The 16,149-nt window shown below is 38.6% G+C and overlaps 1 protein-coding gene across 3 annotated transcripts in view; it reads left to right on the top strand.

The window, feature by feature from the left end:
- Positions 1-16,149, top strand: part of LOC124795072 (pinin-like) — a 374,148-nt gene that overhangs the window by 88,315 nt on the left and 269,684 nt on the right. For 2 of the 3 annotated variants that reach the window (XM_047258883.1, XM_047258885.1), the window contains one exon: positions 13,021-13,893. The exons of the other annotated variant lie outside the window; for it this stretch is intronic. In XM_047258883.1, the coding sequence (XP_047114839.1) occupies positions 13,021-13,367 (347 nt within the window). In that variant the 3' untranslated portion in view covers positions 13,368-13,893. Of the gene's footprint in view, positions 1-13,020; positions 13,894-16,149 lie in introns of those variants that run through there. 3 annotated transcript variants of the gene reach the window in all.

A 16,149-nucleotide genomic window follows, 5' to 3' on the forward strand; every position in this document is an offset into this window, starting at 1 on the left:
CCTCCATCGCTGTGTTCTCTCTCTTCCCGTTCCGTTGGCAATGTCTCCTCTCTCTTCCACCGTCACTGTCGCTCTGCTACCTCTTTCAACACCAGAAAGTGCAAATGTGTTCGCATGCCATAATTTTTTGTTAGGAAGACGGTATGAGAATTGAGACTTCTGGTTCCCCACCTCAGTGTCATAAAGAGGGACATATCGGCCTTTTATGTGCTCTGATAGAACATTTTTCAGACAAGTACCTCCTTTTCCGTGTTACAGCAGGTTGCGGTGCGTTATAAAACGAATTTTGTAAGTCAGTACAGTTTTTGTTGGTTAATTTGGCGGCAGGGCACCAAACAGCGAGGTCGTCAGCTTCATCGGATTAGGGGAAGGAAGGAGAAGGAATTCGGCTGTGCCGTTTCAAAGGAACCCTTCTGGCATTTGCCTGAAGTGATGTAGGGAAATCACAGAAAACATAAATTAGGACGGCGGACGCGGCCGCTGCGCCACTTCTCTCGGTAGTAAAGTTCTGAGAGTTTTCAGAATGAGAGTTTCACTCTGCAGCGGAGTGTACGCTTATATGAATCTTCCTGGCAGATTAAAGCTGTGTGCCAGACGGAGACTCGAACTGTCAGGAAGTTTCATATCAGAGCACACGCCGCTGCAGAGTGAAACTCTCATTCTGGAAACATCCCCCAGGCTGTGGCTAAGCCGTGTCTCCGCAATATCCTTTCTTTCAGAAGTGCTAGTTCTGCAAGGTTCGCAGGAGAGCTTCTGTAAAGTTTTGAAGGTAGGGGACGAGGTACTGGCAGAAGTGAAGCTGTGTGGAGGGGGCGTGAGTCGTGCTTGGGTAGCTCAATTGGTAGAGCTCTTGCCCGAGAAAGGCATAGGTCCCGAATTCGAGTCTCGGTCCGGCACACAGTTTTAATCTGCCAGGAAGATTCATATCAGCGCACACTCCGCTGCAGAGTGAAACTCTCATTCTGGAAACATCCCTTAGGCTGTGCCTAAGCCATGTCTGCGCAATATCCTTTCTTTCAAGAGTGCTAGATGAGCAAGGTTCGCAGGAGAGCTTCTGTAAAATCTGGAACGTAGGAGACGAGATTTTAACATTCTGCGTGCTGTCTGTTTGTTCTATAAAGTGTCTCCCTACTACTTTCGCGCAACGACGCTCTGAGTGTGTTTTTTAGGGAATTGACTAGTTTGAACCTGGGACCTGTTGCTGGTAAGGAGACGCCAGACCACACATGACATGTAGAGTTCAGAAGAGTTCAGTGAGACAAGTGATGATATAATAAAATACTTAATGATTTCAGTGTCAGCTCCACAGCACTCCCTGTAAAAGAATCTTAATACTAACTAAATTTTGTGGAAGGGGTTCAAGGCTTTCCTATATTTAGTTAGCTGGTAAAATAACGTCGAAAAAGCAGTTAAGTTTACCATTGGAAATTTTATTCTACTCACAAAACATTGTTTATAAATTGCAGTATTGATAAAAGGAAATATTTTAATACAAGATGTTAAGAACCAACTGCGTTCAACAAAAATATGAAAGAATATTCCCTGAATGGGTTTCCAAGTTCTACAATGGATCGAAGGCTGACCTATGCCATATCACATCTATAATCTAGATTTAAGTTTCATAAAAGGGAAAACTATCAAAATGGTCTACAGTGACCCTCAATTATCTTTAATTACTTATCTAACTTGTCATAAATTACAGTGGCTGATGTGGCTTCTCAGTAATTGTGTAACAGAAAAATCATCGCATTTCAGATTTTAACTTACGTAGCAAATGTGAAAACCATGAGCTTTAATTGACGATCGACACTAGTATTACGCAAAAAGTGGATGTAACAGATGAGACTTCTGCAGTTCTGAGTGAAGCCTTATGCGCTCAAAAATACGGCACCGCATGCGTTCATTACCTTGTCAGTGTTTAGGCAGCGTCTGGGGCGGCGGGTGGCACAGCTCCACACACCTCACCTTCTCCGAAGCAACTCTCTCCTAACTTCTCCTTACTACAATTTACTGAAGTTGGTTTAAAAAAAGCTGGCTGTGCTTTCAACTGACCAATCAGGGTCTCAATGTTAACCTTAAGCTCCGCCTACAAAATTCTGTCTATCCAATGAGAAACGTTATACTTTTCGTGGTGGGGCAATGTTTTTAACGTTTGCAACGTAACAGAGACGCGAAAAAGTCTCACGTTAAAACTTGCAACTGGTGTGGCCCTTTTAGTGCTATCATAAGATCTATACTGTTCTTCTGGAGGGCTCTATCTATTAACATGGGCTGGGGGTGGTTTTGGCGGTCGGCTAGCGACGTGGGTGTCCGTCCCTTATCATAGTGCCTCCTAGCCTACATGATTCTGCTCTCGGCTTCCGTTCTCGTTTCTCCCCCGGGACTGCGTCTGTTTCACTGTGGGAAGGTATGATATGCATTTAGGCGTTCTTGTGTTAGTCTGTGGTATTCCATTTGCTCACTCGTCGATTGTATTACTTTGGTTAATTTAATGTCAGGATTTATTTGGAGCTATGTGACATACTGTCGGATTTGCTATCATGTCAGGGTTTTCATGAAAGGTGTTGAATTTGCCTGACACCTTAGATATCACCACCCTTCAAACTTAATTTTTGCACTGAAGTTAGGCAATGATTGAACCGTTGTCTAAGTCAGTCAAAAATTATTCCTTTACCTAAATTTTGTTGCCTACTGTTCAGCCATGTGATTCTAGTTCTATGCTACTTTGTATTACTAATTTATATTTTTATATTCTTCCACATTATTCTCAAAAATATGTTTGTATTGACAAGAGAAGAATATTTTTATGCTATTGTCATTATTAATTTTTAATTATTTTCTTTCTCTATTTAAGTGTGAAGTTCGTTTTTTAATAAGTTTGTTATCGAAAGTGAGGAGTTTCACATTGATTTTCTTAGAAATATTTTTTTTATGAATGAAGTAATTAAGTAAAATCTATTCCTAACACATTTTCTAAATATCATGTATAAGTAAAATGTTTTTGTTTCTAGACACTCATTTCAACATTGTTACACTAATTATTTCCAAGAATTGCTTTGACAAAGAAATATACATACACAAGTATTGAAATATTATCCTAACAAATGGTACAAATGTTAGAAAAAAGGAAAACATCCAACAAGATAATCTTTTATTCTTTGTTTTTATAAGGAGAAAATAAGTAAAATATAGTTATTCCTTTATTTTTATGAAGAGAAAATAAGTGGCATATAGTTTTAGTGTTTATTATACCTTACTTTTGTTCTTTATATACTGTCCATTTCAGAACTAATGACTTATTTTTATCGATAGTCTATTTTTTACTTAAGTCCTTAGTGAATGACTGTTATTTTGTAGTTTATCAGCTGTCTGGTGTGCTTAACTTATTTAGTTTTTCACACATTTCTTTTCCACAATTCCTACATCACATAATTTGATTTCACACATTCACACAATCCTATGAGTGTTTAAGCATGAGGTTGGCGAATGTTTTTGCACGAAGGTGATGGACTTGAGCGAGATGGATGTGGGCAAGTATTTGATGTACAGCTTCATTCGTCATTCCTAGTTGGCTTTGCAACGGTGTGTTGTTGTTGTGGAGGTCCCATAATGGAATGGTGCTGTGACTGCAGACTTTCGTGGTTTACTGGCTTTGTATGCGTGAAAGTCAGCGTTATGTGTCGCTGAAAGCGGTAGTTTTTCGTTGTGATACTTCACAGACGACTAGATTACAATAGGATAGGGATTTGGGAAGGTATGTCGTCTGTTCTTCACCCATCTTCTTTCTTGGTCTCAATCTTGCGAATCTTGAACTTCTGTTCTTCCTGCTTTTTCTTTGCTTCTTACTTGATTCTTGGTTCTTCTCTGGGCAGGATATAGGAATATTTATTGATAACTAGTCGCTTTGAAGTTCTCCTCTTGGTAACAGTTTGATAAATTGTTTGGACATGTCATTTCTACTTTGCGGAAGCTTTCTTCAGTTTCGTGCATCAGCGTGTTGTTTAATAGCAGTAGTGTGAGTTTTACACATATTTTTTGCCAGTGGTGGCTTGCCCAAGCAGTCTTCTCGTCGGGCCGCTTTTTGCTCGCTCCGCTGAGTCGGGGCGTCCTGGGACCCGCCTGGCCTTCCATGTGTCTCTGCAGGGTTCCGCATAGCAGCAGATTTACTGCCCACTTCGGATACAAGGGCCCTCTGTTGGTCTCGCTGTCCTTTCCCTTCACTCGATGCTTCTGCCTTGTAGGAATAATGTCTTGCTAATTACGTCCTTTTCTTTCTTGATACTTCTTGCGTTGCAACTTGTGGGTCATTGCATCTGGTCCTTGCTGGAGTTTTTACAATGGTTCTTACAAAAAGTTTTACTTATATTCATCTAACATATGTGCAGTGCCTACATTGTTTTATGCCTGTTTAAAAAGCCTTACAAATTTTGGCGCCCTTTCCATGTTACAGTTCTAAGATATTTTGAGTCTTAACTTCTACAAGAATCCTCAAATTCGTTTTTTATTTTTGTGTAGTGTCATGGTGTACAGCATTTTAGTATTTCATGCTGTTAGACTATCTATGCTTTATCCCTTCACCTTAATCTATGCTACTATTAGTGTTATTTATGTTTTTATTGAAACTACTTTCTTTTTCCCACCTTCCTCTCTCTTCATTCTTCTTTCTCCTGACGATCTTATGTGCAACATAAACTTGAAATATTGTGCTAATTATTTACTTGAACTTCTTGAAATTTTTCATTAATTTCTTTATGGACTTCTAACATGAGTTGAGGCGATTCCCCTTTTTGTGCATAACATTCTAATTCTTCATCCTCTTTATCTCACATCATTCTTAATTGTTTGTTTATAACTAGTATTTCTTCTAATTTTAGCTTTTGCTCAAAGAGAAGTGTGACATTCCCGAATGTTACGCTACCTTTCCCCATATCTATTATCGCTCATCTCTCATTTAAAAATCTGCACCTATAATCAAATCTACAGTTAGTTTAGGTATAATCACGAAGTTGGCTTCGATCTTTTGACCTTGACACGAAAGAGTTAACTTTGTTTGCTGTCTCTTAACTTCTGCAGCATTGTTTCTAATAGGACCTCTTACTTTAATCTTACGTGTTTTCAGAACTGGCAATTCCGCATTGGCATTACACTGCATGAATAAATTTTCTGAGATTGCGATCAGTTCACTTCCTCTATCAATTACAATATTGACTGGGATATTCTTTACCATGGCCTTCACAATTGGTTGAATTTGAAAGGGTTGGTTCTGTTCTTCTTCTTCTTGCATCAACAAATCCTCCACTGAATCATACATGAGTCTTTTCAGGAATTTCCCTTGTGAATTCGAACATTCTCTAGGATAAGCTTTGACTGCTACTTCTCTCTCTTTTATTTCCTCTTCTCTATTTCTTCCTTCATTTACACTTTCTTCAACATCCTATACTTTCCCCTCATCTTCGTCTATCTACTCCTTCTTCGTCGCTACTTCCACATAACCGCCTTTAAATGCTCTAATTATCGCTTCATAACTTCCTTCATTATATACGTTGGGTTGTGTGCCCACTAGTAACTTACTTCCAACTTCTGTCTACTGCGCATTATCCTCATTGAATTCGCTTTCCCTGGTTTCCATCTCAAATAGCTCTGCAATACTCATTACTTCGTCCTTTCCTCCTACATTTGTTGTGCATGCCTCTGATAATTCATCTTCCTCGTCAGTACTCTCCCAATTAATTTCGTCCCAACACGATATTGTTATTTTCCTGTCTTCGATTTCATCTGGTCCCTGCGGTTTTGTTTCTTCCTTCTTCTCTTCTCATGATAAGGTATTTACTTCTCTGTTCAAGGTGCTGCAATTGTCCTGTTTCGGTGTGTCATTCTCTTTGGCATGGGCGCTTAGCTGTCAATTCGAACGTTTTTCGGGGTTTTGTGGTCTTACCTCCACCTCTTCTATCTGTATTCTCTTTTCTTGATCCGCTTGTTGATATTGGTTTCTTTGTTGATAATTTGTCGGTCTATTGGTTCTCCAATACCCGTTCCGGTTGTCATTGTTCACTGTGTAATAGTTGTTGCCGTTCCTGGGTGAATTATAGTTATTGCTGTATTCTTTTCTAAATCCATAACCGTTATTTTGTTGAAATCTGTTGTCGTTTCTTGGTGCGAAGTTATCACGTGGTTCGTAATTATTAATTCTTCGTACTGTGTCTTGTGGATTCCACTGCTTTTTGCTTTCGTTTTCATGTGCGCTTCGTCTTTTTCTTGCGTCATCTTCCGAAAATATAAACTCCAGTTCCCTTAGAATTCCTTTAAATGCTTCAACGCCATTGTCTCCGCGACCTACTAATAATTGCTGGTATTTCAATGGTAACTTCATCGCGCATAATTTAATCAATTCTCCGTCACTGTATGGTACATCTAAGCAATGATTTTTCTTTGCCATTACTTCGAAAAATTTCATGGGACTCTTCTCTCCTGAATTTTCAAAATATGGGTTCTGTAATAATTCGTACTTCACTTTGTTCTGTTCTTCGCTGGACCAATATCGTGAGAGGAACTTCTCTCTGAAATCTTCGTACGATCGGCACGGCGCTGCAACATTCTGCATGGTTTCTGCGACTGTTCCTGACATGTGTGCACATATAAAGTCTAATTTGCGTGCTAGCGTCCAGTGTTCTAGTAATCCTACTTGGAATTGATCAATAAAAGTTCGTGGATGTAATGAGTTTCCTTCTCGAAAGTGTTGAAATTTTCTGACTGTGAGGAAATGATCGTTGTCGTACTTCGTCATAGTTCCAAATGAAATTCGCGATTCTTCGCCACTTTTGTTTCTGATTATTTTTCCCGTCGTTCTTTCCGGTTGTGGTAGATCCATTGGATATTGTCCACTGTACGTTTCGCCTACCCTTGTGTAGTATCGTTGGAGTGGTACGCAATAATTTTCTTCCATCGGTTGTGAAAGTGTAGCTGAATGCATTGTACTGTACTCTTCGCGACCTGGCTTTCCATTGTCACGTATTGGTTCGGTATCTTGTCTGACTAGCTTTCCCGCTTCATTGCACGATCCAGACTGTCTTGAAACATACATTTGTGGTTCTGCATTTGTTTGTGGTGCCGTTTGTTCATCAAGAATTTCGAAACGTGTTTGTTGCTGTGCAGGCTGTCTGATTTCACGTATGTTACTTTCCGCCTGTGATTGGAATCGCAAATGCGTAATGTCTTCGTTAATTGCTTGTTTTTCCGGTGCTGTTACAGATACGGATGTGATTGCAGACTCAGTGCTTTTTTCGATCCTGTTCACTACGCTCTTCAATAGTTGCAACAACTCTGTCCGCAATTTCTGAAATTGTCGCTTCGTTTGCGCTTCTATTTTGACTATGCGATTATCGTATCTTTTCAGCGCTGCTTTTATGATACGTTTGTGTAACACACTGTTTTCAACAATTTCACGCGCTGTACCTGCTGCTTGTCTAGTAATTACGTTTACCTGTTTCTCTAGTTTCTTGACTTCTCCCTGGGTGTTGTTAATTAATGTTTTGATCTCGTCCTGAATGTCATTACGCAATGTTTCTACGTCCGCTTGTACCTTGTCAATGTCTGTTGTCAATTGATTGTGAGCTGTTATTAAGTTTCCTATCACTTCTCGAGATTCTTTTGCCTCGTCTTCAATATGACTTAGGTGTAACTGAATTTTTTTGTTTTGTTCTTTAATCTCACGCATTTGTCTCGTGGTTTCTGCAATTTGTTTCGTCGTTTCTTCATTCTGAATTTTAATTTGGTTCGCAATTTCTTTATTTTGTCTTCTCATGGTTTCCGTCATTTGTTGTAATAATTCTGCCAGGTTGGTGGGTCCTATTGCGTTTTCTTCCGACGTCCTACGCTCTGTACTTTCGCCCAAGTATTGGTTTGCAACCGATTGCATTGAACTGTGCGGTGACAAGTTTCTGCTCGAATTCCTTGTACTCTGTGGTGAGGGAGCTCTGATTACTTGTAGTATGGGTTCTACGTATTCAAGACGCAAGTTAGAATCCTCATCGACTGTCTCTCTACTTTCCTGCTCCTCTGTCGTATGCTGACCTACGTTTTCTATGCCTTGGCGTACATTATCCTCGTTATGGTGCGTTATCTGTACTATTTCTCGCGATACTGCATCGTCTGTTGTAATGTCCTCTATTCTCTGTCCATCTTCATGCTGGGTCTCTACCTCAATTCGGTCAATGTCTCGATCTGCCATTGCTAATCTTTCCGAATCCCTTATTTTCTGTTTTAAAAGCAATTCACGCGCCCTACTTCGTGTCAACATGCGCTCATACGATCTCACGCGTTTCATAAACTTTTTGCTCACACGACTTGAGACTTAATTATACCCAAGACTGACAATCCATTCACTTACTTGTTGGGTCAGAACCAACTTGTCAACGATGTATCCGTCACCTGTGTGCTTGCATTGGAGAGAAAACTTAATTCTAACAATATTCAAATTCATAACTTAACTATGCTATTGTCTCTGCTAGAATGTCTCACTTTCTATTGAATACTTTCTTACTATCTATCGCTGCAGCTACTGTTTTCAACTATTTATGCCCTTAAAAAAATTTATTAATAAAAATTTTTAACAGGATTTTTTCTGACCTACTTGGGCATGTGGTCGACCTTCAATCATGGTATTTTACCATCCTGGCAGGGTCGCCATTCTCTAACATTCTGCGTGGTGTCTGTTTGTTCTAAGTCGTGTCTCCCTACCACTTTCACGCAACGACGCTCTGAGCGTGTTTTTTAGGGAATTGACTTGTTTGAACCTGGGACCTGTTGCCAGTAAGAAGACGCCAGACCACACATGACATGTAGAGTTCAGAAGAGTTCAGTGAGACAAGTGATGATATAATAAAATACTTAATGATTTCAGTGTCAGCTCCACAGCACTCCCTGTAAAAGAATCTTAATACTAAATTTTGTGGAAGGGGTTCAAGGCTTTCCTATTTTTAGTTAGCTGGTAAAATAACGTCGAAAAAGCAGTTAAGTTTACCATTGGAAATTTTATTCTACTCACAAAACATTGTTTATAAATTGCAGTATTGATAAAAGGAAATATTTTAATACAAGATGTTAAAAACCAACTGCGTTCAACAAAAATATGAAAGAATATTCCCTGAATGGGTTTCCAAGTTCTACAATGGATCGAGGGCTGACCTGTGCCATATCACATCTATAATCTAGATTTAAGTTAAGTTTCATAAAAGGGAAAACTATCAAAATGGTCTACAGTGACCCTCAATTATCTTTAATTACTTATCTAACGTGTCATAAATTACAGTGGCTGATGTGGCTTCTCAATAATTATATAACAGAAAAATCATCGCATTTCAGATTTTAACTTACGTAGCAAATGTGAATACCATTGACGATCGACACTAGTATTACGCAAAAAGGGGATGTAACAGATGAGACTTCTGCAGTTCTGAGTGAATCCTTATGCGCTCAAAAATGCGGCACTGCATGCGTTCATTACCTTGTCAGTGTTTAGGCAGCGTCAGGGGGCGGCGGGCGGCAGAGCTCCACGCACCTCGCCTTCTCCGAAGCAACTCTCTCCTAACTTCTTCTTACTACAATTTACCGAAGTTGGTTTAAAAAAAGCTATCTGGCTGTGTTTTCAACTGACCAATCAGGGTCTCAATGTTAACCTTAAGCTCCGCCTCCAAAATTCTGTCTATCCAATGAGAAACGTTATACTTTTCGTGGTGGGGCAATGTTTTTAACGTTTGCAATGTAACAGAGACGCGAAAAAGTCTCACGCTAAAACATGCAGCTGGTGTGGCCCTTTTAGTGTTATCGTAAGATCTATACTGTTCTTCTGGAGGGCTCTATCTATTAACATGGGCTGGGGGTGGTTTTGGCGGTCGGCTAGCGACGTGGGTGTTCGTCCCTTATCGTAGTGCCTCCTAGCCTACACGATTCTGCTCTCGACTTCTGTTCTCGTTTCTCCCCTGGAACTGCGTCTGTTTCACTGTGGGAAGGTATGACATGCATTTAGGCGTTCTTGTGTTAGTCTGTGGTATTCCATTTGCTCACTCGTTGATCGTATTACTTTGGTTAATTTAATGTCAGGATTTATTTGGAGCTATGTGACATACTGTCGGATTTGCTATCATGTCAGGGTTTTCATGGAAGGTGTTGGTTTTGTCTGACACCTTACAAGGTACTGGAAGAAGTGAAGCTGTGTGGAGGGGGCGTGGGTCGTGCTTGGGTAGCGCAGTTCATAGAGCACTTGCCCGTGAATGGCAAGGTCCCGAGTTCGAGTCTCCATGCGGCACACATTTTTAATCTGCCAGGGAGTTTCAAGTTTCTGAGTGTTTGTTTATGTACTTCGAAATTTTTATGTACTTTGACATGTATGAACTAAGAAAATGCACATATGCATTCACTTTATGTTTTTTTTCTGGATACCTTGGTCATCGACTGCAATTCATTGAAAGCGCCCGACTTGTGATTCGAATCTCAAAAAACTAGAAATGTTTTTACAAATATTTTACTGAATTTGCAACCTTTTAAGCTTCACATGATTTTGGCGCTCATTTTAACTGCTTTTCAGGCGTATTAACACCCTCTTTAGCCCATTTTTTGTCTCTGCTGTACCACTTTGGGCGTATTGTCATAGGTGTGAACGACCTGTTATACAGACAGAGCTCATCATAAAGTTTTATTGCTTAAAAATGTTGACTAAAATTATAGTTTGGTAACCTCAGAACCCTTCAAAGACCCTAGAACCTTTGCCATGTGTTCAATAGGTTACTTAAAACTACATTTGCGCCTCAGACTGATCATTACGTGAGTATTTTACGCATATGAGTACAGTAAATTAGTATCTACGGATCTCAATAACGTACAATTACATCGAAAAAATTTTCAATATTCCAGAGAATATTATCTTAAGAACATTCGGTAAAAATTTCGGCGGTGCCGCAATGTATGTGGTCATCCCATCAATTTCTACTTTTGCGCCCAAAAATTATGGTTTTTTTCGGTGTATGTTTATAATGCATACAGATTTTCGAAACGGGAAAATGGCATTTCTAGACGAATGACTACAGCATCGCCAGTCAACCACGGTGCAAAAATGATAAAAACCAGGTTTTGCACTTTCCTGCATAAATGTGGTAAATTTGAACCTATGGATCTCAGTAACAAATAACGATGTCAAAACATTTACGAAGTTCCCCAGGAAAATAATCTTAAGACATGTGATAAAAATTTCGACTGTCTGCCATGAACAGAAATTTTGGAAGTGACCTTCCCCACAATTAGTTCTTTTTGTACCAAAAAATCATGGTGTTCTGGGGTTTCCTCTTGAAGTGACCATGAAGAAATGGTTCTTTTGTAAGCCTCATAAGGTCCACCCTAGACTACACCTAATTTGAAAGAACCATTCAATTTGTCTCAGCTGGATATTCATAATATATAGAACAATACAGAACGATGAATTTGATTAGAAGTGAGAAACATGAAATCAACACAGTTCAGAAAAACAAGAAAGCATTGAGTCTTCATAATGGTAAAAGACGTTCTCGAAAAGAAATAGTCATTACCATATAGACACTATGCAGTCTGAGACTGCTTAAGCACTCATTTTTAACGTTGTAAAAAAATAGAATACAAATTTGCGTATATTAATTTAAACACTTCTGTAAAAGCTCAACAGCATTAGCAGTACTAACATGTTTAAAAAGATTAATGAGTTAGAAGTAAATGCTTTATGTAATATTACTGGTTATAAATAATTATCTACCATTCATGGAGAAAAATATGTTTGGAACTTGATAATGAATTTAAAATTAGTTTACTTCATAAAAAATTAAAAATAATTAGTAACTGGATCTTCAATTTTTTGAAGGAGGTAGTATTAAAATGAGATATAAAGAAATGAGGAAACTTAAAAATAATGATAAAGATTTCATCATTTGGAACTTACTCATGAAATTTTTTAAAAATTTTAATACATCCTATTAAATATTATAAAAAATAAATGGACAACACAAAGGAGTTAATCATTAAATGGACGACACTAAGGTGTGTAGTCACCATGTGGATAAAATATATTGAAGAACAATATAGGTATCAGACAGATGGTTATCATAATCTAAAGAATGTGATAAATACCAAAAAATAAAAGTTGAATCTGAATGTAATACAAATGTAAACAAGCCTTGTCGCAAAGAAGAAAAACATTTAGAAACAGCTGTTCATAACAATCTTCTGGCTGCTCAAGAAGAAATAATTAAATTTGAGGTAACTAATTCTTTCCCTTATTTCTTTAAATTTCACTATTATTTCCTTACATTCACCTTTTTTTTAAAAAAAAGAAGACAATTTTTATAATAAATGAGCATAATAAAAATATTCATTCATCTTATTTCTATGTATTTTATAGTAAAATAAACGTTTTTTAATGAAAGGAATTGAGTTAGACCTCAAATTTAGACGATAGTAGAAGAAATAGCAGGTTCTGGATGAAAATTTTTTAGAAGAAAGTGAGTGAGTGTGTCATTCGCTCACTTTTTTGTATTAAGAAATTGAGCTAGGACCTGCTAGTTTCTTCTACTATAGTCTCAAAACTGTGAAGTATGTCGGAATTCCTAGTGATCTGGAATACGTGGCATACATTTAATGCTTCTTCTAGCGACACTAACAGGAAAATTAACTAGTAATCTCTATGGAACTATGTTAGGTGGTCGACTTTAATCTGTATTACCATTCTGGATGGTAAGGTTCCAAGTGAACAGAAATATCTATATTTATTTGACAGCATTTAGGACGAAAAAGCACATCATTTCTCGTCTCGAATATTTTTGGATATCATTCTTGGACAAAGCTGAGGCTTTATGTTCATGAATTCGCAGATATGTTCGAGGCTGTATCTCATGCCAATGTGTGCTCCACACCCATTTAGGTGAAAATTTACATTAGTTTGTGTAATGTCTCTTCATGATAGTCAAGATAAACGTGAGTGTCATGTTTTATTTATTATTTCAGGTGTATCCCTGAACTTGAAGGAAAATACAGAAAACGAACAAGAGATCAAGCCTGGTAGGTCCCAAGAGTCTCGACAAAAAGTGAAAAACAAGAAGGATAAGCGCTGCAAGGATACAAAGGATTGCAGCAGTTTGCCCTCGAAAAACGATGAATTGCCTAAGCGTCCATATAAACCTCAAAATTCCTCTGAGGAGCAAATTTCAGGACCCTGTCAACATACTCTAGGCACAAGCACTGACTCACTTCCTAGTCGTGCAAGTTTTGGGCACACCGAAAGAACATCTATCGCTGCAACAACTGTATGCAGTTGTATCCAGCCACGAAATAAACGCTCTTCTGGAACATGATCTTTCAGAAGTTGCTGAATGAGATCATACCGAAAATCTTCTAGTGTGAAGAAAAACGAAATCTATGAAGAAATACATCATGACTTATACTTTCATTTTCTTCTGTTTCATCATTGAAGGCGAGTTGGGTGAACCTTACTAAATAATTAGCATGTAGTTTTTAAATTATTTGATGATATTTATTGGTTTTTATTTAATAAGTAAATGAAGGAAATCGTTATCAGTCATAACATTTTGGTTATTAATGATTCACAGAAACATTATATGTAAATGTAAAAGTATATGTGACCGAAATCATGCATGTAGTAACCAAATTAAATTTATGTTATCACCTGAACCCTTCCAATATCTACTACAATTAACTGTATTTGATCTATTGACCTTTCAAAAGAAATTTTAATAACAGTTTGCCTACGCTTACAATGTATATAATACAAAACAATATTCCTACATTACTATTTACATTTGATTAAAAATGTGCTGGGTGTTTATTCAAAATACTACATATAAAAATGTTTAACGTGCAAATATTATGTGCTCAAATATTATACCACATATTATATGTCTGAATAATACTGCATCTTCTGTAAAAGTAATATTCGTGTAATCTACATTATTTCTTTAAATTAAATGAATGTTGCACAATATATATTTAATTTTTTATTAGTTTAATCTTATTTCTGTTATTCTGTTACCACAGGATCAATTTAGGTTTTCAGCTACAATAATGCAATTTTTTTGTATAATTATGTCGTAAATAATAAGATAGTTTGTGTTCCAGTTTTTAAGCTGAGATGCGACGACTGGTAATGTTAGGAAGACAGCCTAGAACTGAATACAACAAAAATGGGCACAATGATTCGGGTGTAGGTTGAAAGCAGCAAAGAACAGGCAAAGCGCATGTACGAGGTGCATTCAAGTTCTAAGGCCTCCGATTTTTATTCTCCGGACTGGAAAGAGATAGAAACATGTGCATTGTTTTAAATAGAGGCCGCGTTCATTGTCAATACATCCCAGAGATGGCAGCACCGTACGGCAGATGGAATTTTACCGCCAGTGGCGAGAATGAGAACTGTTTTAAATACTTAAAATGGCGACGTTTTCCTTACTTGAACAGCGTGCAATCATTCGTTTTCTGAATTTGTGTGGTGTGAAACCAATTGAAATTCATCGACAGTTCAAGGAGACATGTGGTGATGGAGTTATGGATGTGTCGAAAGTGCGTTCGTGGGTGCGACAGTTTAATGAAGGCAGAACATCGTGTGACAACAAACCGAAACAACCTCGGGCTTGCACAAGCCGGTCTGATGACATGATCGAGAAAGTGGAAAGAATTGTTTTGGGGGATCGCCGAATGACTGTTGAACAGATCGCCTCCAGAGTTGGCATTTCTGTGGGTTCTGTGCACACAATCCTGCATGACGACCTGAAAATGCGAAAAGTGTCATCCAGGTGGGTGCCACGAATGCTGACGGACGACCACATGGCTGCCCGTGTGGCATGTTGCCAAGCAATGTTAACGTGCAACGACAGCATGAATGGGACTTTCTTTTCGTCGGTTGTGACAATGGATGAGACGTGGATGCCATTTTTCAATCCAGAAACAAAGCGCCAGTCAGGTCAATGGAAGCACACAGATTCACCGCCACCAAAAAAATTTCGGATAACCGCCAGTGCTGAAAAAATGATCATGTCCAAGTTCTGGGACAGCGAGGGCGTAATCCTTACCCTTTGCGTTCCAAAGGGCACTACGGTAACAGGTGCATTCTACGAAAATGTTTTGAAGAACAAATTCCTTCCTGCACTGCAATAAAAACGTCCGGGAAAGGCTGCACGTGTGCTGTTTCACCAAGACAACGCACCCGCACATCGAGCTAACGTTACGCAACAGTTTCTTCGTGATAACAACTTTGAAATGATTCCTCATGCTCCCTACTCACCTGACCTGGCTCCTAGTGACTTTTTGCTTTTTCAGACAATGAAAGACACTCTACGTGGCCACACATTCACCACCCGTGCTGCTATTGCCTCAGCGATTTTCCAGTGGTCAAAACAGACTCCTAAAGAAGCCTTCGCGCTGCCATGGAATCATGGCGTCAGCGTTGTGAAAAATGTGTACGTCTGCAGGGCGATTACGTCGAGAAGTAACGCCAGTTTCATCGATTTCGGGTGAGTAGTTAATTAGAAAAAAAATCGGAGGCCTTAGAACTTGAATGCACCTCGTAATAACTGCCTCCAAATTTAGACACATTGCCGTTCTCTTAAACTCAGATTTGTTTCACTATTATGAAAGACATAAATGTGAACTAAACAAATATAGTTACTGCGCCCAAGTCTTTCACTATAAATTCCAATCTTTATTTGTGCTGAAGGTGGCACGTAAGTTCACAGTGAGAGGACCAACAAATGCAACTGCATTTCCATCTGTACACTCTGATAATGGTTGGTACATAGTGTATCAATATCAGGATCACTTTTCTCTGTCACCCATCCCCCCCTTCCCCCATTCCCCTCCCCTTCTTGACCACTATTTTTCCTTCTTGATGAGCGAGAATGAGGATTGCTTCTACCAATCTCTAAACGTCAGAATTTCCTCTTTGTGGCAATCCAGGAAATGTAAATAGGTGGAAATAGTATAACATGTTTCTTGTCTCTTGTGTGCAGCATACGAGCTAAATGCAAATATCTGATATTACGCTTAAAGTCGTAGAAACGTAAATATGCGTATATAAATAGTTCTTTTTTGGCATGTCCTTTAAATATTTCTAGTTAATACGCCGGT

This window comes from Schistocerca piceifrons, chromosome 4 (assembly GCF_021461385.2).
Source record: "Schistocerca piceifrons isolate TAMUIC-IGC-003096 chromosome 4, iqSchPice1.1, whole genome shotgun sequence".
In the NCBI taxonomy this organism is placed as follows: Eukaryota; Metazoa; Arthropoda; class Insecta; order Orthoptera; family Acrididae; genus Schistocerca; species Schistocerca piceifrons.